The 23964-nt window shown below is 40.4% G+C and overlaps 1 protein-coding gene and 1 pseudogene across 1 annotated transcript in view; both read left to right on the top strand.

Annotated features, from left to right (window-relative positions):
- The first annotated feature begins 14132 nt into the window (after positions 1-14132).
- LOC140934289 (E3 ubiquitin-protein ligase TRIM71-like) lies at positions 14133-16318 on the top strand (annotated as a pseudogene).
- A 6626-nt stretch (positions 16319-22944) lies between these two features.
- The window catches only part of LOC140934288 (E3 ubiquitin-protein ligase TRIM45-like), a 2191-nt gene continuing 1171 nt past the window's right edge, over positions 22945-23964 (top strand). The window contains exon 1 of the mRNA XM_073383943.1: positions 22945-23964. This exon is cut by the window's right edge and continues 1171 nt beyond it. Within this exon, the coding sequence (XP_073240044.1) occupies positions 22955-23964 (1010 nt within the window). The 5' untranslated portion in view covers positions 22945-22954.

Here is a 23964-nt window from a genome sequence, read left to right as displayed (position 1 = left end):
CTAAGTTATTTCCCATCTTGACGGAGGGCGCAAGAGGCAGCTTAGCCTGTGAGAAAGCTCTTCATGTGGCGCAAGCGGCACGTGAAAGACTCCGCCCCCCCTCCTACTCCCTAGCCCGCTCTCACGCGCAATTTCGCTTTTCCCGCGGCACGCCTCGCTTGCCAGCTTGGTCGTGTGCCTTATCCTTGCCGTTAAAGTCACCTTAAACAAGCTTTTAAAGGATAACGGGTATGGTAGAGTAGAGATTGTGATTAAGGTTGACGGGGTATTAGGCTGACTCGTCTTAATTTGGTTACACGTAACCTGAGCGAGTTTTCTTGCTAACCAGCCTCGCCCCCAGGGCATGAAAAAGCCCTGGGGACGAGGCTCCTCGTTACTGTGGTTATCATCAGCTTTTGCAATCTACAAAGAGTCAGGATCGAGAGATAAACAACAGTCCGTTCCTCCGTATTCATATATTTAGGAAACATGATAATTTCAAGAACCTACTTTGACTTGGTTGTGATTGCAGCGTCAAGTGTAGCTTTTTCCAGTCTCCAAGGTAGTCGGGTGCGCAAAAATTGAGAAAGCGCGAAAGAAAATAAGACACCACCCCCTTTTCCCTTTTAGTGTGCCTTTTACTTACAAGCCATCTCTACTAACTGAGAGCCTGGAACAGGCTTCGTCGAGTGAGGGAAGCGATCGCTAGTGACTGCTAAAGAGAAACGAGGAGGAAGTAAATTAGAGCAGGAGGGAGGCTTATACGGCCCCGCACATAAGTTATCTCTTCACACTCCAGCAGGTTAGAAAACCAAGAAGATACAACTAAATACGTCTACCGCTGGTACACAAGCTCTTAGCAGTTGCGGAGAGGTAGCCTTTTATAAAGAGGTGGCTAATTCAGACTTGCAATGTTTTATTAACATTCAAGCCATGTCAAGCCATTATTCTTGGAGTAAATCTCCCTCCTCCCTACTTTTTCAGCCAATTTCTCCCTCCTCCCTAAACTTGATTTAAAAATTGGCGGCGGGCAACACACAACTCCTGTACTTAGTCCTAAAGGAAGTTTTCTGACCTTCAGAGCTTCGCCTCTACACCAACATACGGCACGAAGATTGTGCAACCACTGTATGTCACGCATACAAAGATTATTATGGAGAAAAAACCCTGGGGGGTACTCCTGGAAATTCTTGGTGGGGGTGTGCCCCAGGTTCTCTAAAATCTGACCCTATTTCAGACCAAAAAATGTACGTTATTCACACCCGTTTTCAGACCTGGGCTCTAAGAAATAATGTCATCATTATTTAGATTAGACAGCAACAAAAAAGATTTGTTAAAATCCATTTCGAATTTACATATTTTTCTTTCTTTCTCAGTCATTTGGATCTGAAATAATAGATACGTTTATATACTCCCGTAGTTCCCTCGAAAACTATACCCGATAGGCAGTCTATACCCGTTTTCAGACCAAAACGTCTCCAAAACGCCCAAGGGGGTACTCTGGATTTCAAGTGATAGGGATGATCGCAGGATTTTTGGGGTTTGAAATTTTCAATTCCGAGATCTTTTTTTGGGGAGTAAAATTTGGCAAGTATTTTTGTTGGTGGCTTGTTTTAAGTAGGGATTTCTTTGGCTATTCAGAACAATCTGATGATTCTTGACAGTGCCCACAAATTCCGGCTTCCTGCGATTAAAGTTCAATCAAACTTGTTTTCGTTTCTAGAGATTTTAAAGGCTCAGAAAATTCGGCATGGGATTTCTTTGGGGTTAATTTTTGGTCCAGGGATTTTTTTGGGTTTTGTTGGAAGGCCTAGGGATTTTTTTAACAGACATATAAAATTCTGCAAGCAGAATACTGCAATGCTGATCGTACTACGTGAAAATTAACTCTGCAAGACATCAACACGACACCGAAAGAACTCAAAACAGAGCGGGACTGTAGATTGACACTTGGGCTCTTGCCCCTCAGAAGACACGTGGTATGGCGTTATTCTGTGGGTGTTGAGAGTTCTGGGTCAGAGCTTAAATCAGAGTGCGCGGATATTTTGCACCAGAGCTTTCTGGTTGTTACGCCATACTGACGAGCCCCAAAGAGGGCGAAACAGCTGGCTACAATCCCGCTCTGTTTTGAGTTCTTTCGGTGTCGTGTTGATGTCTTGCAGAGTTAATTTTCACGTAGTACGATCAGCATTGTAGTATTCTGCTTGCAGGATTTTATATGTCTACTTTTCATTTTTGCTGATCAGGTCTTTATAGATCCTACGTTCTCCGGCATATTCGTTTGCGGTCCTTTACAGTCCTTTGTGGTTAATGTTTGGATTTATTTAAGTTTTGATTTTTGGCCTCCTTGATCATCCTTGTCACTTGAAATCCGGATTAACCCCCTCCCTCCCCGCCCCTGGGCAAAAACCCTACCCTTTGGGCGGCACATACCTCTATGGCTTATATAAGGGAAATAAGGGAGTACCCCCCCCCCCCCGGGGAAACGCCCAATACCTGCCAAGTATTTAAGAGAAATACTCTAACTTATATTAACAGAAAACTCGTTTCCAGTACCTACAGACCCATGGACCAGCAATGGGAACAAAGATAGCCGTTGGTTTTGCAAACACATTACGAACCAACAGAAACTTTTCAGTACACGAAGTTCTACTCGTGTCACCCACCAGGTGTGAAGAAAGGCTTCATTAAAGGAGAAGTGCTCCGGCCTCTAAGGACCTATTCTTCTCAAACAACTTTTGAGAAATATATCAAAACTGTCGAAAATCGGCCGATAGAAAAAGGCTACCCTGTCGCTATTGTGAGTAAGTACCTCTCTGAGGTAAAATTCACCGACAGGAAAATAGCCCGTCAACAGAGAAACAAATTCGCCCGTAAAAAAAATACCACCTTTTATTACACAATACCACCCAGCTTAACTTAGCCTAACGAAAATAGTAATGGGGAAATTGCACCTTATACGAAACCAACAACGGCTATTAGAAATCTTTAAGGACTGACTCCCCTCATATCACATCGCAAGGGAAATATGTTGAGGACCTATTAGTTAGACCGAAGCTCTGAAAGTCAGTTTACAACCAAGTGCATGAGTAGCCTCCCCCGCAGACGTTCCTAGAGGTTCGACACGCGTTCCTGCCCCACTAGCGAGGCAGGAACACGTGACAAACTCCTACGAACGTCTGCGGGGGAGGCTAGTGCATGAGTCGTGTGTTGCCCGTCGCCCATTTTTAAACTTGGTAACCTGAGATGTGTCAAGTTTGATTCCATGCTTTCTCGGTTAAGTCCGACCAAGGGAGTCAAAGGACACCTAAGGGATCGCAGTGTACGTCAAATTCCCCATCCCTCCATCCCCCATCCCTTGTCATCATGCAAGTTAAAAAAAAAACCTTAAAATGGTCTAAAATTACCGTCTCATCGATATCTCCCAACTCCCACAACATTTCATTTTCTCCCTCCTCCCTACATTTTCGCCCCGATTTCTCCCTCCTCCTTATTCTGTGTCTGCCCCCATCTTTTTGTCAGTTAAACGAAAACCAGAGCAACCCAAGAAATAATGATCTTTCCATTCCCCTTTTTAACCAACCACTATTCAAGTGCAATCAGGGCGTATTAGAAGCTAGGGCGTTGAAACGAGCGGGGTCAAACGATCTGGCTGTGATGCAAGGGTCTGGGTACTACCAAAGATGGCGGACATTATAATGGATCGTCAGAGAGATTATCCAGCGGACGTTAGCCATTATCCCGTGGCATTCATTTGCTGCAAGCAATAGCGAAGGAACAAATTATTTTTGCTCACGTTCATTTTCTGTTTTGTTCAAATTTTCCCCCGCGAACAAATATCTGTATTGAATATAGTTCCGCCTCCGTGACCTGTACTAAAATTTCGTGACTTGGTAAGAAAATGGCATCACAACTCAGATGATAGCACTGACAACATTTTTAGACTAATATTATCGGCTCTCTACTTCAGTTTAATATCAAGTCGTGTAATTCATCATCTGCTGTGGCATTTATTTTTTGCTGCCCAGTTTCAAGGCCAGATGATCTGTTTTCACTATTAAAGTTTGGATTTGTTGGTGTACATCAGTATCCTTCTCTAAACACCTTATTGAGCATTACAGTTGGACAGATTGTGAAAACTAAAGTCCGGGTAAATTTAAAATATAATAAAATCATTGTTATTTTTTATCTTGTACTCTAATACTACTGTGCAATGAAGAATAAGTAGTCTATGTGAAAACAATACAATTCACTGCCCTTGAAAAAATAGAGGTCACAAGGACACAAATAAGTAGCCCAGCAAATATGTTTGTTTGATAATAACAGCTTTTTGTAACGAAATGGTCACTGAAAACTACCCATGCAAGACATACTAAGGAACTTAAAAGAAACTAAACATTCACTAGTCTTACATTGAAACCAGACACTGCTATATAAATATATCTTACAGATACAACATAAAACATTTATATAACATACAAATTCAAACTGAGTATATTGCAAACAAGAAAATTATACAGAATTATGCACAAATGGCCTGTCGAAAGCAGAAAGATTTAAGTTTAGGAAAACACGTAGAAACCTCCGTGACAGTTGCTTTTGAATAGCGCGACAGCCATGTTGAAATAGTTGCTAAGTGATGTAATGGTCTAGAACTGGAAACGTAAAGGATCATGGGATTGTAAAACACATGCGAGATTGGAGAAGACAAGAATGTCTGTAGAAAGTTGTTCCTGTTGATGTGATTAAACCGAAGAAACGGAACTGGATTGTCATGTTGTGTGAGCTAATTTGTAGTCAGGTAGTTATTTGATGTCTCGTCTTGGCATCTTAGCGTTTACGGAATCGAACATGGCCTGTAGCAGCTATTAAACTATTGAAAAACAAACTTTTTAGTGTGACCAGCAACCCTAGCACACTTGCATACTTCATGTCCAGTATGATTCAATTTCATTCTTGGTTAAATTTATTAACTGCAGCCAGGCTTAATCAAACTTGATTCAAAAAATGCTTTTCTAGTTTCCTTGTAACTACAATATATAATATTAAGAGAGAGGATATAATGCTAGAAATATTATAGAGTAGTACAATCAAAAGATAAGGCATCTCCAGGAAATCGAGTTGGTCCCTACTATTCTTCAGTCATTTTCTATTACTCTCTATAAGAGTTACACCTGTCCATTAATACAGACATTTTGTGCCAGTCACAATAGTTTCCATCTAATAATAATAATAATAATAATAATAATAATAACTGTTTATTCACAAATCCAAATCGGAAAGTGAAAAGGAGATAAAAGAGGTTATCCCTTTCTAGTTTATCTCCTGATAATAAAATACATTAAGAAATAAATTATTTACAACTGTTAATCTAACTGTTAACTGTTAATCTAAGAGCTGACTGTAGTTTGCGCAACCCCACACTTTAGCCTCTGACGACAAAAATGCAATGCTACACAGTCTTAATTTATTCTACTTGCAATCAAATTAAGACCTCTTCATGTTCTTCTTCATATTCATGGTATTATGAACTCGTTTATTTTTCAGTGTGTGTTCTAGTAGTCTTTTCAGGCCGGGCACTCACTTTTGTCCTGCAAAAAATCGTAATAACAAACACATTCTATGATTTAATTTTACAGTGGAATCTTTATAGGGATTTGAAAGCAAATTTCTCCACAGGCTTTATTCTGTTTCTGTGCAATATAACCTTTAGATTTATACCGCAGTGAAGTAGAATTTGTTGTTGTTTATGTAAAGACTGTCACATGCAATTTTCTAGTAGAACTTTCAAAATAGTCAGAACCTTCTTGGATCGCGGTTCTGTAACTAAAAAAATTATTTACTATCTTAGTGTATATTATAAAAAGAAAAATCGCTAAATTGGACAACTGAAATCTAACTAACAAGCTAAATGCCAACGTACAAAACAAAAACCTTGCTATCGTCATTATGAAGTTGTCACTTCACAAACAAAATTCATAAAACCATTACATATTTTTTTTGTAGTTGTTTATTATCATTTGGTTTTGACTGGCAAGATAAAACGCGACCTTCAACCTGTAATATTCGATATGCTATTTTGACACTACATCAACATAAAAGGCGAAAAAACACCTTAACTTATAAGACAAGGGCCTCTTCATATGAGCCCGGTTGACCGGGCTGGCTCGGTTACCGGGATGAATTTTGCCTTGGGTTCATATGAGAAATTTCAGCCCGGTTTCCGAGATGAGAAAAGGTCAAAGATCCTGGGTACGAGTTCTGGCGCCAAATTTGGGAAACAAAGCAAACATAGCGAAACACAAAAATTTTAACTTTCGGGCCTATCTTAGCATCGGTAACTCTTAAAGCTGTATCACTGCAGTTAAATGGGATGCTTATGATGTGGAAAATACAGCAGGCAATGCAAGACGATGCCATCCGGACCGGCAGAATTCATCCCGCCGTTCATCCCGGTAACCGGGATGAAGTGTTTATATGGCAAAATTTCCAGCCCGCTTACCGAGATCTCGGTTGGAAAAACCGAGATCCCGGGAACCGAGCCAGCCCACCCTCTCATACGAACACATCGAAAATCTTACAAAGGATTTAGAGGTGAGGCGAGATCCCGGAAACCGGGCTCATATGAAGAGGCCCTAACTATTCTCGGCTTGCACTTACACGCAATGAAACATAAAAATGCAAACCATTCAATACAGAAGGACTAGAATCTGGGAAATGAAAAAAGATAAATATACAAAAACCCTTTCCAAGAATCAGGTCTGTGAAATATTTCAAATGCGAGATATTGGGAAAAACGGTTTACCTAAATTTATAAAGCTTTTTATGGAAACGCCATGTTGGTGTCCCTTTCAGGAACACCAATATGGCCCCCGGATACCAACAGAAACATCTGTTTTCGAGTTTTCCTACTAATGCGTGAATTCTTCGCTTGAGGAACTCATAAAGGTTACAGTAATATTTATTCTGAGACAAGGAATGTTTAGATTGCAAAATCTCCCTAAATCGGTAATGTTTTTAACCCACATAAGAGCTTTCCCGGCCGCCAGCTAAATGCCGCGTCACGCAAAAGCCTGGAAATTCAAGCGTCCTCTATCGCAAAACGAAGAACCCTTTCGAACCAAAAATTTGTTTATGTAAAGGTGTTTAGGTACTGTAATACCTCATGAAAGTAGAAACTTAGAAGAATCGATAGTTTCTTAGTTTGATTTTTGGTGACGTCACGTGCAACCCAAGAATAAAATATCACCTAAATATTTTCTGTATATCGCATAAAAATACGCCAAATATCAAATCTAATTATAGATTGCAGCGATCTAAAGATATAAAGCAATCGATCCGAACCTACCTCCAGCTAGACGGCGCCATTTTTCTTGCCCTGACAGCGGAGCAAGAGCAGAAAGCGAGCTAGTTCCAGTCCTACTCCGCATCAAAGCTGAACCAGAGAGCGCGTATGAGCGTTTCAACGCCCTAGCTTCTTACGCCCCGAGTGCAATATACCTTCTGTTACGTTGCAATCCTCGTTTCCAAGCGTTTTCTTCTACGTACTCTTTCCCCGCAGCCAGAGAGAGAGAGAGAGAGAGAGAGAGAGAGAGAGAGAGCCAGAGGATTGGGCACTTTTGTAACGTAAAAAGGGAACTTTTGTAACGCACCTCGGGCACTTTAGTAACGAAGAAGGGAACTTTTGTAACGGTAGGGAACTATTGTAACTCTGATAGGGCACTTTCGTAACAGGCAGTAGGGCACTTTCGTAACAAATCGGGCACTTTCGTAACAGATCAGGCACTTTTGTAACAAAATGAGGATCTTTGGTAACACCCATTTCTATTCATTCAAATAATCTTTTTTTGGTTATTCCCTCACTATATGCCAAGAATAAAGTAAATATTATCACCTGGGTATACTTTAAGAATGTATAATTATCTACACTGATCATGATTTTTGCAAACTGAAAATGAAAACATGCCGTTACATGGGTTCACTTTGAAATCAAAATTGCCAAATGGCTGATAAAAAAGAATTAGACGTGTGACTGTGTGCCTGTGTTTTTTTTTTTGTTTTGCTGAGTTTAGCTTAGCGACTGCATTCTTTACATAAACAATGACTTGACTCAGAGCGCGCGAAGCTTAAATGCTAATATTGTGCTCTCGGTTCATGCACTTTAAAAAAATGGGCAGAATGATAGACACTGATTCATCGTGATGTGATTGATTTATTTTACCTGTGTAAAATGAAGTTCAAGCTAGTAATCACAAGTAGAATATGTTACATGGAACTGAACGGGGCAATACGAGGCGCGCCGAACATAGCCGTACATGGCCATTCATGGCCGTACGTAGCCGCGTTCATAGCCGTGCATGTCCATACAAAGACGTACGTAGCCGTCCATAGTCGTGCATGGCCGTGCATAGCTGTGCATTGTTGTATATAGTCGTGCATAGCCGTATATAGCCTTGCATGGCCGTACATGGCCGTGCATGACCGTACATAGCTGACGTAGCCGTGCATGGCCGTACATAGCCGTGCATAGCCGTGCATGGCCGTACATATCCGTACATCTTGATGTTTTTTTAATCTAAAAAGGGTGGTTTTCTATCTAGAGCGAAACACCTTTTCTTAGCCTATTTGGCCTAAAAAGAAAGACGAAGAAATTTCAAACTTCGACCAAAAAACCCCTTTGGAAAATCGTCAAGTTTTCGACTTTTTTAAATGGTTGTTTTTATAGTCTAAAAAGGCTGGTTTTCTATCTAGAACGATATTAAACACTTTTTCTTAGCCTATTTGGCCTAAAAAGAAAAGACGAAGAAATTCATAATTTGTACCAAAACCATGGACTAATCCATTTGGGAAAATGTCAATTTTTCGACTTTTTTCAATTGATGTTTTTATAGTCTAAAAAGGCTGGTTTTCTATGTAGCCCTATGTAGCCTTACATTGATACATTCTTCTGGCAATATGTTTGAGTCGCTTTTGAAACGTGCGCCGGTGCGCCCTTCCACGAAAGTTAGCCTTCCTTACGACATGCAAGTTAAATGAAAGTTGTCATTTTAAAATTAATATCGTACATGGAACTGTATGGGGCGCGCCGCCGGCCAGTTCAAAAAAGAAGTTACTTTAAAAATTAGGATCAGGGGTAGAATATGTTACATGGAACTGTATGGGGCGCAACGCCGGCCCGTTCGAAAAAGAAGTTAGCTCTAGCCTGTCACTTCTTACTCCAGAATAGTCGGTTTTTACCTTACTTTCACTAACAATGCGAAAATTCCGGCATCCTTCTTCTTTCCGCCCACCAAACCTGGGTATACAGTAAATATATCGCCATTTCTGCGCAATTTGAAACATGGGTTGGGTTTACTTGGAAAACGAAATTCCCAAATGGCTGATAATTATTTACTGACTTTAGCGTGGCGACTACTGTCTTTACATAATAAACAATGACTTGACTTAGAGCGTGCGAAGCTTAAAGCTTATATTGTGATGTCGTTCTGTACACTTGAAAATGGGCTGATGATAGATTTGGGCGAATTCATCATAATGTCATTGTTTAAATTCACCTGTGTAACAACAAAGGCTAATAAAAGTGTAAAAACAAATCAAGTTGTTCAGGGCTTCACATAAGCATTTTCCATTAATAGGATCAGACTAGATTAAGTGTAACAATAACAACGACTAATAAAAGTCTACAAACAACTCAAATTCAAGACTTCTCCCAAACATTCTCCTTTACACTCTTTTTTATCCTATAAGAATATATTTTATGACAGTATCAAGGCTAAATTGCGAAATTTTAAGAATATTTTAAGAATAGACCCGAGGCTGAGAATTTGAAAAGGACTAAATCTGGTGTTGAAAAACTGTAAATACCTGTACGGTACAGTCATTTGTCTTTAACCAAGAGAAGATAAAGGGGACAGAGAAGGGATCCCCCATACACACCGTATTCCATAGGTAATTCGTCTCGAGTTATTTTTAGAATCGGGATAAAGTTACCTCGCGCGCTGCATGGATGTTTCGTGGAGGTTTCGCATGACTGAACGCCGTGCAAAACGTGTCGGGCGAAAGGCAATGAAAGCGTAAAGAGATAAAGAGCATTTCTGAATATTGAAGCGAAATGAGTCGGCGCTCACCTAGGAAAAGGGTATCGCTGGACTCTTTGACAACCCGTGAAATCAGTTTAACACGAAGTTGTCGTAACCTCAGGGCTTTAATAAAATTAGAAATTTCGCCGGCCTATTGAAACCGGTCGTTTGTACAATAAAGCAAGTAGGACGCCAAGTGTTATTTTTGTTGAATAATAAAAGACTAATAGAAGAATAAATATCAAACCAGAAATTGCTCTCTTCAAACTGTAAATTATAAATGATCCGGAGAGAATGTTCAGTGTTTTAAAGATTTCCTTGCTGTACTGTTAGCTCTATACAAGAGAGGAAGGGCGATTCTTTTTTAATTTCCATTTCGCTGACACCTCTTTCGCAGAAATCTCTCTTTAGTCATTTTCGTCGTCAAAACGAATAGCAATATCGCTCTCGGAGTCTTTCGCCATTTTTTTCTGCGTCAATTCGTGAAGGACGCGTGGCTCTGAGCGTGGGTCATCCACCAGGAACACATTCGCGCTATGTGATTGGCTGTTGTCTAATCCCCCTTAGGATCTGTGTGTCTTAAAAATAACGCGAGACGAATTACCTATGGAATAGGGTGTGTATTGGGGATGCCTTCTCTGTCCCCTTTATCCTCTCTTGCTTTAACTTCACCGTATAAAATTTTTCATTTTACTAAACGACAAAACAGATCTAAACAAAGAACACTGGTAATTGAAACCCCAATACATTCTAAAGTGGGAATGCTATAAGCTATAATAAATTCTCACCTACATCAAATTTCATTTTGAAAATTTCTCTACAAAGCATAGTTAATAAAAACAAGGAGATTTTTGGTAAGTGCGACCATCTGCGAGATGAAAGGAAAAGTCCATGATAAGCGGTGTAAACGACGATGAAGACTTGCAGGAATGCTGTGTACTACTTTGTCTTGCTTATCGCTGTGCCTTCAATGCCGTGTCCTGCGTTGAAATGAAAGAACTCGTTGCCCACCGTTGTCCCGTTTGATAGATTCATGCGGCCTAAAGTAGAAGCTCAAATGGTTCTGGAGCCTAGCCTTAATGGTCCTTAACCTGTAGTCTATTTGACTACACAATAAAGGCGAGGCCACTAGAGAAGCGCTGAAATTGAATAACTTTCCATTATGCATGTTTGACACCAGTGACCACACATGATTTTTCTCTTGTTTAAAATTATTTCCATCATGCTTAACAACTTCATAATTCATCAATGGAAAGGAATCAGGCATTTACTTGTAATTGCGCAAACAATATAACCGTATACCCAATAGCGCAAAATGCGTAAAAGGGGTTAGAACACCTTTCCGCTCGCCCAGCGCCTTACTTTTTAAAGGAAGGACCTGGATTTTCGCCCACTGACTTATACTTTAGTAGTGTTTAGATTGATTGCTTTTTTGATTTCTATCTCTTAGAAATTGCGGCAAAATTACTTGCTGGAACTTCTAGCAAAAAGGGAACTTTAGTAACGGGGCCATTTTCGAGATATCAGTAACTTTAAAAAATCACCAAAAAATAAGGAAACAACCATTTCACCTTGTGTTTCGCTTATTCGATTAACAATAGACTTACTAAACTTCCCCCACAATTTTGCGAATGCTGATTGGTTCAAAAGGTCACACTGACCTTTTGAAACTTTCAATTCCAAAAATGGGCTTTTTCCGAATCGTGATTCCTTTCATGGACATGAAAAGTCAAACATGTTCACGGCGTTTTTTTCCCGGCCTCGATATCTCCAGTTTAAAGTGTTGTGGTCAGCAAGGGAATCGTATGGAGTATAAATGGTAAAGTAATAGCTACAATTAAATGCAGAAAAGGTGTGAAAAGCATTTTAAAAAGCACCTACCACGATGTCGGGCCCTTTTGTAACCTTTTTGTGACATCTTTGCAGCTTATTCTCTTTTGTTTTAACGCTCGAATTTGTCTTTTTACATGCGTATGTTTCTTTAAGTGAACCGTCTATAGTTTAAGTTTCACGAGTTACCACTTTAAATTGACGATGCTATTATCAAAAGAGAAAGAAGTAACAAAAGTGCCCTACTTTTCCTCTAGAGAGAGAGAGAGAGAGAGAGAGAGAGAGAGAGAGAGAGAGAGATTGATTGATTGATTGATTGATTGATTCACTTTTATTTGAATACGGTAAGAGAGAGAGAGAGAGAGAGAGAGAGAGAGAGAGAGAGAGAGAGAGAGAGGTTTTTTGATCGAGTAGGAGAGAAACCCAGGAAAGTGGTTTGGTAATAAGTTGCTCTCGTCCAAAACTTTGCGTTTCTTTTTCTCGCTAAAATGAAAGTGAATGGAATCTTCGCTCTGTCCATGTGCCCATTCGAAGGTTATGAAAAATAGGAAACTGAACCTCACAAAAAATTCTCTTTTTTCACTGAGGTATGTAGGTTTTGCTACATACCTGCTTTGTAGGACGTTGGCCATATTCTAATTTCGCGCCATAAAATTTCTAAAAATATCCTGGTCTGTGACACGAGTGCATGAAAGCGGCTTACTTCGAGTATGGACTTCTATAGAGGTCTCTTAAGTCTTTGGCTGCACGCGTATACCAAATGCAATTAGGGATATCTGCAGTTAAATGGCGGTTGCTAAGGCTACTCTTGGTGGAGCTTTTCTTGCACTGGAGCATGTTTGATGCACAAGCTCTTTTTTTCGCCATTAATACTGTTTAAACATTTCACAACATGAGCTTGGGATACCTGTACTGTCTAGACTGGTGATTGAATTTCGACTCACTACACGTCCTATAGCCATCAGTTGATTTTTCTGCCCGGCCTCCGTTAACTTATGGACCCCATTTCCCTGTTACTCCCTTCCCCTTTGTTGCTTCTTTCATCCATTTCGGTTCCGCTTCGTTTCAATTCATAGGCTGCATTCATTATGTATACCGCAGGGGGAGGGGGAGCGGGGGGAGGGGGACAGAGGGTTTTCTGGGGGATCTCAAATTATTTGGAAAGGGACAAGGGGAGTTGACCAAGATTTTTGATAGACGAGGGGGGGGGGGGGGGGGGTGCTAATTTTTTCTCCACTTATTAAAAAAAGGAAGCATTATTTTGTGGATTTTTTTAATAAAAGAAGACCATCCTAATTGTTCTATGCTTGAAGAACGTTTGCTAGCTCATTTGCTTTGTAAATACACTCCTTACAGGACTTTTATGATTAATATAAAAGTCAAGTGTTTTTATTGTAAAGCAACTACAAAATTTTAATGAAAAGTTCAATCTTTGACTGGAAAATTGCCTATATTTCTGTGTTTAGCAGTAGCCACTGAAATCAAGACTAATGAATGGACTGAAATAGAGCTCTATAAACTAACATAACAGCCATATAAAGTATTTTATAATTAGTATTTCTATGTAAACGAGTTAACATTGGAATGTTTTAAAGTGCTTGATGGCTCGAATAAAAACTTGAAAAACGTGTCTCCAGTTTAAAATTTGCTGATTAATGTATTAAACTGTACAAATTTAATGCCTGATAACACATTGCAATTATCTTTGTGAAGGCATGTTCTAAACTTCATCATTGTCACCAACGACTCTCAGTACAATCTTCATTTTCAAGATCACCATCGTCATCATCATCATCATCGGCAGCATTTACAACATCATCGTTCCCATCATCATTGTCATCATTATCAACATCAACAACACTATGCTTCTCTAAATTACAAATGAAATCAAATAGTTATGAATAGCACAATCTACTTGTTCAAGGGTAGCCCGTGAACAGGCTCTCTGTTCGGAGAAAAAAATAGCGATTTCCCTCTCCCCACCCCGCTCGACCAAAGGCCTGTTCACAGGCAGTTCAAGAGCATCCCCACTAAAGATATTCAGTTCCCTCACTTATCGAAATCCTTTGAGATGGAATTTGGGCCTCAAAAAGTAGAGTGCTTGTACCTTTATATCCTCTTCTTTGTATATTTTTTATTTCTCAAAACTCAGTGAACCTTTGGTTACCTTTTGTTTTTAGTTTAGTAATTGGTCACGCTGCACCGAAATCACGTGATATCACCCATCTTCGCCACCTTTACACGATGGATGTTCAACAGCTCTTTACAGTTCTTAAGAAGGAAGCTGAATGCCCACTGTGTTTGGAGACAGTCAATAATCCCAAAACTTTGCCGTGCATTCACTCATTCTGCCTCGAGTGTCTAGACAAGCATGCAAATTTTGCAAGAAGACAGCTACAAGCGACAATCAAATGTCCAGTTTGTCAGACATCATTTCAAATTCCTGAAGGAGACTCGTTCAAGAATTTGCCTGCATCTTATCATCTCAACCGATTGGTGGATGTTCTCGCTCTAAAAGATGGCGGCACACAGACCCAGAAATGCAGCAGTTGTGATGAGAACAACACCGCTTCCTCTTACTGTTTTGTCTGCCAAATTTTCCTCTGTACTTCTTGCTTTGAAGCTCATCAACGCTTGAAGACTACAAGAGGTCATCGCAATGTTGTGATAGAGAAATTAAATGTGCAAGATGTTCAAGAGTTGATCCACAGACCCGCCATGTGTTCACAGCAATATCACGAAAATCAACCGCTGGAATTCTATTGCGAAGAATGCAAAGTTCTTATTTGCCACAAATGTAGTGTAGTTAACCATAATCGACACACCATGACAGACACTCAGAAAGCCGCACAAGTACAGAAGATGCAAATGAAGGACGCTTTGGAAAAAGTGAAAGCGGAAACTCTAATTTACGAGAACGAAATAAGGAAACAAACCGAGCTAATGGAGAAAACCGAAAATGAGATTTCGTCAGCGGAAAAGAAGATGACAGATGCCGTGGAGGAACGTATCCGTGAATTACGGGAGAATGAGAGGGTCATGAAAGCCAAATTTGCTGAAATTTATGAAGCGCAACAAAAACATCACGCCACACGACTAGAAAACTTTGAGTTGGTTTTGACTCAACTGCAAGCTGCATTGAGCGAGGTGAAAGCGCACTAGAAAGAAACGTCAGCGCTGAGATTCTTCAAACAAATCAGATCATTGTTGGACGCTGTAAAGAACTTTTGAATGTAACAAAACCTGACATTTATAAACCACCACACGTTCATTACATAGTCAAAAATCAACTGAATCCGGGTTTGGATCGAATTGTGGTTAGTAATACAGATCCCTTACTTTGCTCAGCGGAAGTGGACAATCAAGAACTTCTAAGAGAAAAAACGGTGGTAAATTTCATTATTGTAACTAGAGATTCAAGTGGAAAGCAGTGTTATCATGAAGATGATCAAGTCAAAGTCAACATTATAACTCCAGCTGATGATCAACTGGAAACAGAAATAAAAGACACCAAAGACGGCAAGTACACAGTAACATACACACCCCAGTGTGTTGGACAACATAGAGTAGAGATCCAAGTTAATGGACAGCCGCTGACTGGTAGTCCCTGGGTTGTGCAGGTGATTCCGCATCAGTATCAATTTGCGTTTCAATTTGGATCAAAAGGGAAAAAGCAAGGACAGTTTGACGATCCTTGGGGTATTGCTGTGAATGATAAAAGTAGAACACTTGCTGTTGCTGATTATACTAATAAAAGAATTCAGATGTTTAGCTTTGATGGGAATTTCTTGAGAGAGATTGCATTGGAAGCTGGAACGTCTTCGGTGGCTTTTACCGAGTCTGGTGAGCTCCTTAGCAATGTCGAGCGTGACGACAATAAACTTCCCTTGCACACTGAGGGTGGTCAATTCATTCGATACATCAGCGATGAACATGTGATGATACCGTGGTACATATCCGTTGCGAGTGATGGTCGCATAATCACATGTGACAGGAAAGACAAAACAATCAAAGTTCTCAGCCCTGATGGGGAAGATTTACTTCAGTCGTTCAGGGCTCCTGGTTGTGATGCGGAGCCATTCTGTGCTGTTTATCACCAGTGCAAAATTTTTGTCTGTTATCCAGACGCTCACCGTGTCATGGTATTTAACATCGTAGGGGAGTATCTATATGACATTGGCATTGAGGGATCTTGTGACGGGCAGTTCTCGGGTCCCACTGGTCTCGCTATTGACAAGTTTAACCGTTTGATCGTTTGCGATGGGGGGGACAGTAGACTGCAACTTTTCACTCTTGACGGAAAATATGTCGCTAAGGTAGCTGGGAGTTTTTTTGACCATGATACCCAGCTTGCCGGGTGTGCCGTGTCTAATACTGGACATTTGTTTGTTACGAGTGACAACAAACACCGTATTTATGTTTTCAGTTAGCATTGTGTGCAAATTTAACACCTTTTGAACAGAGACCTTAAAAAATATTGTTTCCTTGGTACTGATTATCGTTAACGCTCTCTTGATTAATCCAGCTGAGAGGCTGAACGTTAAAACTTGAAACGAACTGAACTTACATATGTACATAACATATACTCTGGAAATGCCTACAATTGTCACAAGCTGTACATATATTCAAAACTAGCGGCAAAAAAGTAGGCAACTTCAAGTTCTTTCAAAATCACTTTTCAACGCCAAGATCGTATCCTAAGACATTGAAGTCCCCCCTCTTGCCCAGCAACTATGCTGATAGTCCGATTTTTCAATGCTGATATTTTCCAGCAAAAAATACACGGAAAGGTGGACTCTGCTAACAGGGAAATGCTGATATAATTGATTAGATTGGGAAATAACTTTTTTTGAACAGTTAAAGAGAAAAGAAAGAATACGTGGAATCATGTTATTTGGCAAATGAGAAAATTGACATGAGCGTCGAACAGAAAAGTCTACTAAGAAAATTAATAAGCGCTGCATTGCTTGTTTTATAAAAAGAGCATTGACGGTTATTTGAAGAAAAAATGAAAGAAGTCAACAATAAATAAGCAACTGTCAAGGCTTGAGGCAATTGTCGGCATTTTGCAGGCTACGTTTTCTTGGAACCGACAGTTTTGTCGCCTGAGATATGCTTGCAAACATGTGACCGCAAAGTAGCCATCCGACGGTGGTAAGGATATTGCCGGTGCCTGTCGCATGTTACCAGCGGTACTCTGGAGCTCTTTTGTGAGGTCGCTGATGTGATGAGCTTATAACAAGTAGAAAGACACGAAACGTGCTTTAGCTTGCATGTGTCTAAGGTTCGATTTAAACAATACCTTTCATGATGTAGGTCGCATGCAAAAAGTTGTCCGAGTTGAATGTCCTTGATATTAACAACACATAAACTAAATCTACTTTCAAACAAACAACCACCAACACAAACGTTGCTCTAGCATTTTGATATTGGTATAAAAAAAGCTCGTTTATAACATGGAGTTCAAATAATTGATATATTTACAGACTTCCATGTACAATTAAAGCAAAAGCACAAACTACGGCAAAGGAACAGCGTTAACTTTCGAAAAGTAGATTGCCTAAATAAGAGGTGACAGGTGGCACTGTTGCTAAATATTAGGAAATTAACGGCATCATCAAAAGCACGAAATCTCCAACAGTGAAGGCCAAAGTAGTGAAACAACACAGAAAGAAAATCAACTTCCAAGTTAGACATTTTGACCACCATGTAAACTTCAGATAATATTTTAGTCTAAATTCCCTTTCGCTGGGATTTACCGATTATTAAAAGGTTTTTCATTTGGCGCGGAGGGTAACCTGCTGAAAGTACAGTTTGTGGTTCTATACGGTATGTAAATAGCCTGCGAAAAAGCTTTCCATTTGGATGGAGGAGTCGCGGGAAGTCGCGCGTGCAGTATGCAAACACCAGGATCTATCCAATAGCAGAAACTTGTCTTTGTCAGGATATGCGGTTGAATAATTTTTTTCGTTTTGCATTAACTGATTACTACTTACAGCATTAAATTACAAGATTACATAAAATTTTTCTGCGATAATATACAAGTACAATGTTCATGATTAATTTGTTGCCATCATATGTCGTGTTTTTCTCCGTTAAAATCCATAATCAGCTCTGACGTATATAAGCCAGCTCCAGGTTGTTCAAAAGGTGGTTAACGCTATTCACCGGATAAATTGATCTCTATCTACTAGAATATTTATGCACTGGATAGTGATTTATCCGGTGGATAGCGCTATCCAGCTTTTGCAGAACTGGGGCCATAGTTGAATCTCAGCTTCGTTGTAAGCTTTACATTCTTTCTTGGGTGCAGACTTTCTTGCAATTTGTACATTTTATTTCTTGTCCTTTCTCTCTCATCACGTTTCTGGTTGCTCCAGGTAGCTGTTAACCCCTTTAGTAGGGGTCATACATTTCTTTAAACGGGGTTGTGACGCTTATGCGGTTATGTAGATATTCACAGCAATCTCAGCCATTCACATTCTTAGTTGATAGTGATGTACAAGGAATTTATGGAGATGCATCAGCGTTGGAGGGTTTAACAATCTTGTACGTGATAAGGTATTCTGGATACGCCTGTAAACAACAACAAAGGAAACAAGTAGGTAGTGTGTCAGATAATTAAGCAAATAGCACATCGATTAAAAAAAAAGACACTTGCATTATATTATTATAACCAAATCCTGTATTTGCATTTTTTTCAATAGCTCATATCAACAAGCTTAAGTGAAGACGTTTCTGGGCGACGCACGTAAACCGAGGTGGCTTTTTTTGCGCCCTTGGACAGCGGTTTTGCCCAAATTTTAAGGCAGATCGTCTCTATAAGAGTGAACACATAGAAATTTGGTAGCGTCAAGGCATATTAAGAGGGACTCGGATCTCACTTCCGGTTGATGTGTGTCCCTCAAAATGTCTGTGCTTAAGCTTCTTTATGTCAGAGGAGCGCCTGTTCCCCGCGGACAACACTGAAAACCTCAAAAATAAAGGTAACTACGAATTTCTCACGAAAGACGGCTTTGATACGTCCACAAATTAGCAAGCCTCATGGTGCAGAGGTTGGACGGTATGAAGATTCTGTTGCATGCAAATTTAGCTTTTGTCATTCTGGCCCAAAAATGTATGCCAAAGTCGCACCCAATATAATCGATTGTAGACTGCTTGCAGTCCGCCTTTTCTCTTCAAATCCATCTAGTTCTTATCTGAGCCAGGATGATTGCAAACAACGACGCTCCTAGCATTCTCTTAAACGACAGCCACAAGTGCAACGAGAAAAGAAAACACAGCTGTTGACTAAAAAGCAAGACATACCTGTTCCCCTCTATACACCACGTATTCGGCAAACGACAGCCCTTCTGAGCTGGGACGTCCTATAACTGAATGATGACCGGGAGGTGCGTGCGCCATCTTGACGGCTGAAAACTGGTAAAATGGCTTACCAAGGACCACACGACATAAAAGAAGTTGCCTGCCAGTTAAAAAACATTGCGTTGATAAGATACGAACTAGAACGAAAAAAAATTCCATTGGATTCAAATTCACATCAGGCGGAATTCATATAAATCATTAATTATATTAATTACTTATAAACTGCGACAAAAGAAGTGTGGCTTAAGTATCCCAATCAGAGTTGTAATTGATTAACGAAAACCTTGAGTGAAGCGGATAATGAGATATTTTTATGTTACAATTCTGGAAGGGTGTCTGATGCAAGGTGTTTTTTTGGTTGTGAGCGGGTACCATAATTCGTCCTGGTTATCTGTAACAAGAACGCGCTTACAGCGGCATACAGGTCTCGCCTGCTTGGAGATTAGATCGAGAAATGAGGAGGCGATTAATTCTACAAGAAACATGATTTACTCGCTAAAGGTTTTTTACTTCCTACTTTATCGACGCCGATACTTTTTATTTGTTTCTGAATTGATTTAATACGTGTGTTAGCGACAAGCAAAATTACCTCTGCCATAGCAAGCTTAGACTGTTCACAGTCTTCTGTTTTTCCGTAAGATCGTCGAGATCGAGCGCTTTCCGTTACGGGCTGCCATCTTGCAAGAATGTCAAAACTACTGTCCCCTCGGTACATAAGACGCGCCATATCTCGACGATCTCACGGAAAAAAAAGGGGACTATGAACAGTCTATAGCAGGCTTTACGCGTGTTAGCCTGCGAACAGTAGACGTATTTCCTGTAGTCGCTTTTCTCCCTCTGAAAATAGGAGAGGAGAGAGGCGACTACCGGAAATACGTCTGCTGTTCGCAGGCTATACGCGTGTATAAATGCATGAAAATTCAAGGGCCTCGATTCCAGAGAAATTACATCATCACCAGTATCGAAAAAGTGATTTACATGGCACGTCATTTCAATCATCGCCGAAAATAAATCGCATGCTCATCAGAAGACTCATTTGCATACAGTGAAAGTTTACAACACCCGACCATTGCAATTTTGCTAATTCAGATTCTTATTTTTTCCGACCACTCAGTAGTGTTCACTCGCTCCAAAGTGATCAACGCTTTCAAGCGATAGAGTTCGTGGGCCGACACGTTTCGGAAAAGCTCTGAATTTAATCTTTCCTAAGCTTTCTTCGCAAAACATGCGTGGCTTCGATCACACAATGATTCTTAGTCCTTGTTTCCACGGTCTCCGCAAGGAACGCCTGGCACAATGACCTGCCTTTTGTGTCCTAGATGTACGACCAAAAATTCCGGGGGATTCTTCCAGAAAAATTGGGAGGGGGTGGGTGGCACGCTTCCTGAAACCCTTACCCTATTTCAGACCAAAATCTGTGATTTTTCCTGCCCTATTTCAGACCTGATCAAAAATTTGATACCCTATTTAAGACCTGAAGACCTGGAGCCCGGCGCGTGACAGGAGCGCGTGACAAGCTGTTACGGTACGTTCACGGTCAAAAGGGAAATGGTCCTATCGCCAAATGATGAAGTGGCAGCTAATTCTTCTCAAAAACAGATCCAATTAAAGACTAGAGTACACAAACCATACCCTATTTCAAACCAAAACGGCTAAAAAAAACATAACCTTTGGCGCGGCACATACCTACATAGCCTTTTTATTATTTCATAAAAAATTCATTATTTTCACTGAGGTATGTAGGTTTTGCTACATATCTGCTTTGTGGGACGTTGTCCATATTCTAATTTCGCGCCTTAAAATTTCTAAAAATATCCTGGTCTGTGACACGAGCGCATGAAAACGGCTTACTTCGAGTATGGACTACTATAGAGGTCTCTTCAGCCTAGTCCCTAGGCATTCTCGCCTTGGTAAATCCTGGACTCTACCGTGAGCTGTGACGTCACCGAAAGATACTCGCCCGCTCTCTCCCAGACTTCGCCCGGACAAGGGATCAAGAGAGAACGCCTCTGCTGAGGTCTCTTAAGTCTTTGGCTCCACTTGTATATCAAATGCAATTAGGGATATCTGCAGTTAAATGGCGGTTGGTGGGGCTACTCTTGGTGGAGCTTTTCTTGCACTGAAGTGTTGTTAAATGCACAAGCTCTTTTTTCGCCATTAATACTGTTTAACCATTTCATAACATGAGCTTGGGATACGTGTGTTGTCTAGACTGGTGATTGAATTCCGACTCACTACACGTCCTATACCCATCAGTTGATTTTTCTGCCCGGCCTCCGTTAACTTATGGACCCCATTTCCCTGTTATTCCCTTCCCCTTTGTTGCTTCTCTCATCCATTTCGGTTCCGCTTCATTTCAATTCACATGGCTGCATTCATTTTGTATACCGCAGGGGGAGGGGAAGGGGGGGGGGGAGGTAAAGTGCTTGATGGCTCAAATAGCATACACAACTTGAAAAACGCGTCACCAGTTTAAAATTTGCTCTCTGGTGATTGTATTAAACTGTACAACTTTAAGGCCAGAAAACACATTGCACATCTACATGTTCAAGAACATCCCCACTAAAGATAGTCAGTTCCCTCAGTTGCCGAAATCCTTTGAGATGGAATTTGGACCTTAAAAAGTAGAGTGCTTGTACTTTTATATCCTCTTCTTTGCATATTTTTTATTTCGCAAAACTCAGTGAACGTTTGGTTTACCTATAGATCGTTTCACTGTCACGCAAGAAAAAATTAAATTGGACACCGTCTGGTGGAAGAAGCCAAGAAAATGACATGTTATAAAAGACTAATATATAAACAATTTATCCAAGTCTCAGGTCTTTGTGGCCCACAGTTTCTGAGTTATTTGCCGAAACGTTTCACGCACCTTTGTAGAGCTTTATATGGAGACGCCATATTGGTGCACCCTTTTGGTGCACCAATATGTCCGCCGGAAATCAACAAAAACATCTGGAGTTCACTTTTTCTATTAAAGCTCTTTCTATTCACTCGAGAAGTAGCATACGTACGCATAAACATATCTTCTAATACTTGAAGAGGTTATACTGCTGAAAATCAAGAGGAGAGACTTTTTTTCAACGAGACAGCATTCCTATTTTGGTGTCACGCAATGTGAAAACTCGGAAGTTCTAATTGCTGTATTTTCAAAATGAAACATGCTACGGAAATGGAAACTTGTACAAAGATTTACTTTTTGTTCGTCTTCAACCTAGTGTACATAAAAATTCGTAAAACCTCGCTATTTTGACTTCACAATTTGATGACGTCACAGTGAAAACCATCTATTGTTCCTAGTTTTGTATTTGGTCACGCTGCACCCAAATCACGTGATATCACCCATACCATACCAGATCGATAGGCTAAGCTTCTCTATCTCCAAAGACTCTTGAGAACGTCCTGTTGCCGGACGGCCACGATGCTCTTCTGAACCTCCATGATCAAGACATTATTTTTTGCGTCTTCTTAAAACGTAACCAGTCAAACGACACAACCACACGTTAATCACCACTACCGAAGTATAACTAGACCAGCCAAAGCGACGGATGTCCGAATAAAACGAAGGATTTTCAAAGATTGTACCGATAATGGCGATTTCGAATTTAGTGTTGACCCGACAAATTTATTCTGAAGAGAAAAACGGCGCGCATGCGCATTATCGTGAACCAGTCCCTTTAACTTTGCTACCTTTCCACTGTACTATGGATGTTTTACAGCTTTTCGCAAATCTTAAGAAAGAAGCTGAATGCCCACTGTGTTTGGATACAGTGAACGATCCCAAGACTTTGCCATGTATTCACTCATTCTGCCTAGAATGTCTTGACAAACATGCAAATTTTGCAAGAAGACAGCTACAAGCGACAATCAAATGTCCGGTTTGTCAGACATCTTTTCAAATCCCCAAAGGCGACTCGTTCAAGAACTTGCCCACATCTTATCATCTCAACCGACTGGTGGATGTTCTCGCTCTTAAAGATGGCGGCGCACAGGCCCAGAAATGCGGCAGTTGTGATGAGAACAACACCGCTTCCTCTTACTGTTTCGTGTGCCAAATATTCCTCTGTACTGTTTGTTTTGAAGCTCATCAGCGACTGAAGACTACAAGAGGTCATCGCAATGTTGTGATGGAGAAATTAAAAGTGCAAGATGTTCAAGAGTTGATCCACAGACCCGTGATATGTTCACAGCAATATCACGAAAATCAACCGCTGGAATTTTATTGCGAAGAATGCAAAGTTCTTATTTGCCAGAAGTGCTGTATAGTAAGCCATAATCGACACACCATAACAGACACTCAGAAAGCCGCACAAGTAAAGAAGATGCAAATGAAGGACGCTTTGGAAAAAGTGAAAGCGGAAACTCTAATTTACGAGAACGAAATAAGGAAACAAACCGAGCTAATGGAGAAAACCAAAAATGAGATTTTGTCAGCGGAAAAGAAGATGGCAGATGTCGTGGAGGAACGTATCCGTGAATTACGGAAACATGAGAGGGTCATGAAAGCCAAATTTGCTGAAATTTATGATGCGCAACAAAAACATCACGCAACACAACTAGAAAACTTTGAGTTGGTTTTGACTCAACTGCAAAGCTGCATTGAGCGAGGTGAAAGCGCACTAGAAAGAAACGTCAGCGCTGAGATTCTTCAAACAAATCAGATCATTGTTGGACGCTGTGAAGAACTTTTGAATGTAACAAAACCTGACATTTA

Source organism: Porites lutea, chromosome 4 (genome assembly GCF_958299795.1).
Source record: "Porites lutea chromosome 4, jaPorLute2.1, whole genome shotgun sequence".
Classification (NCBI taxonomy): domain Eukaryota; kingdom Metazoa; phylum Cnidaria; class Anthozoa; order Scleractinia; family Poritidae; genus Porites; species Porites lutea.
This window is presented reverse-complemented; position numbering and strand designations above follow the sequence as displayed.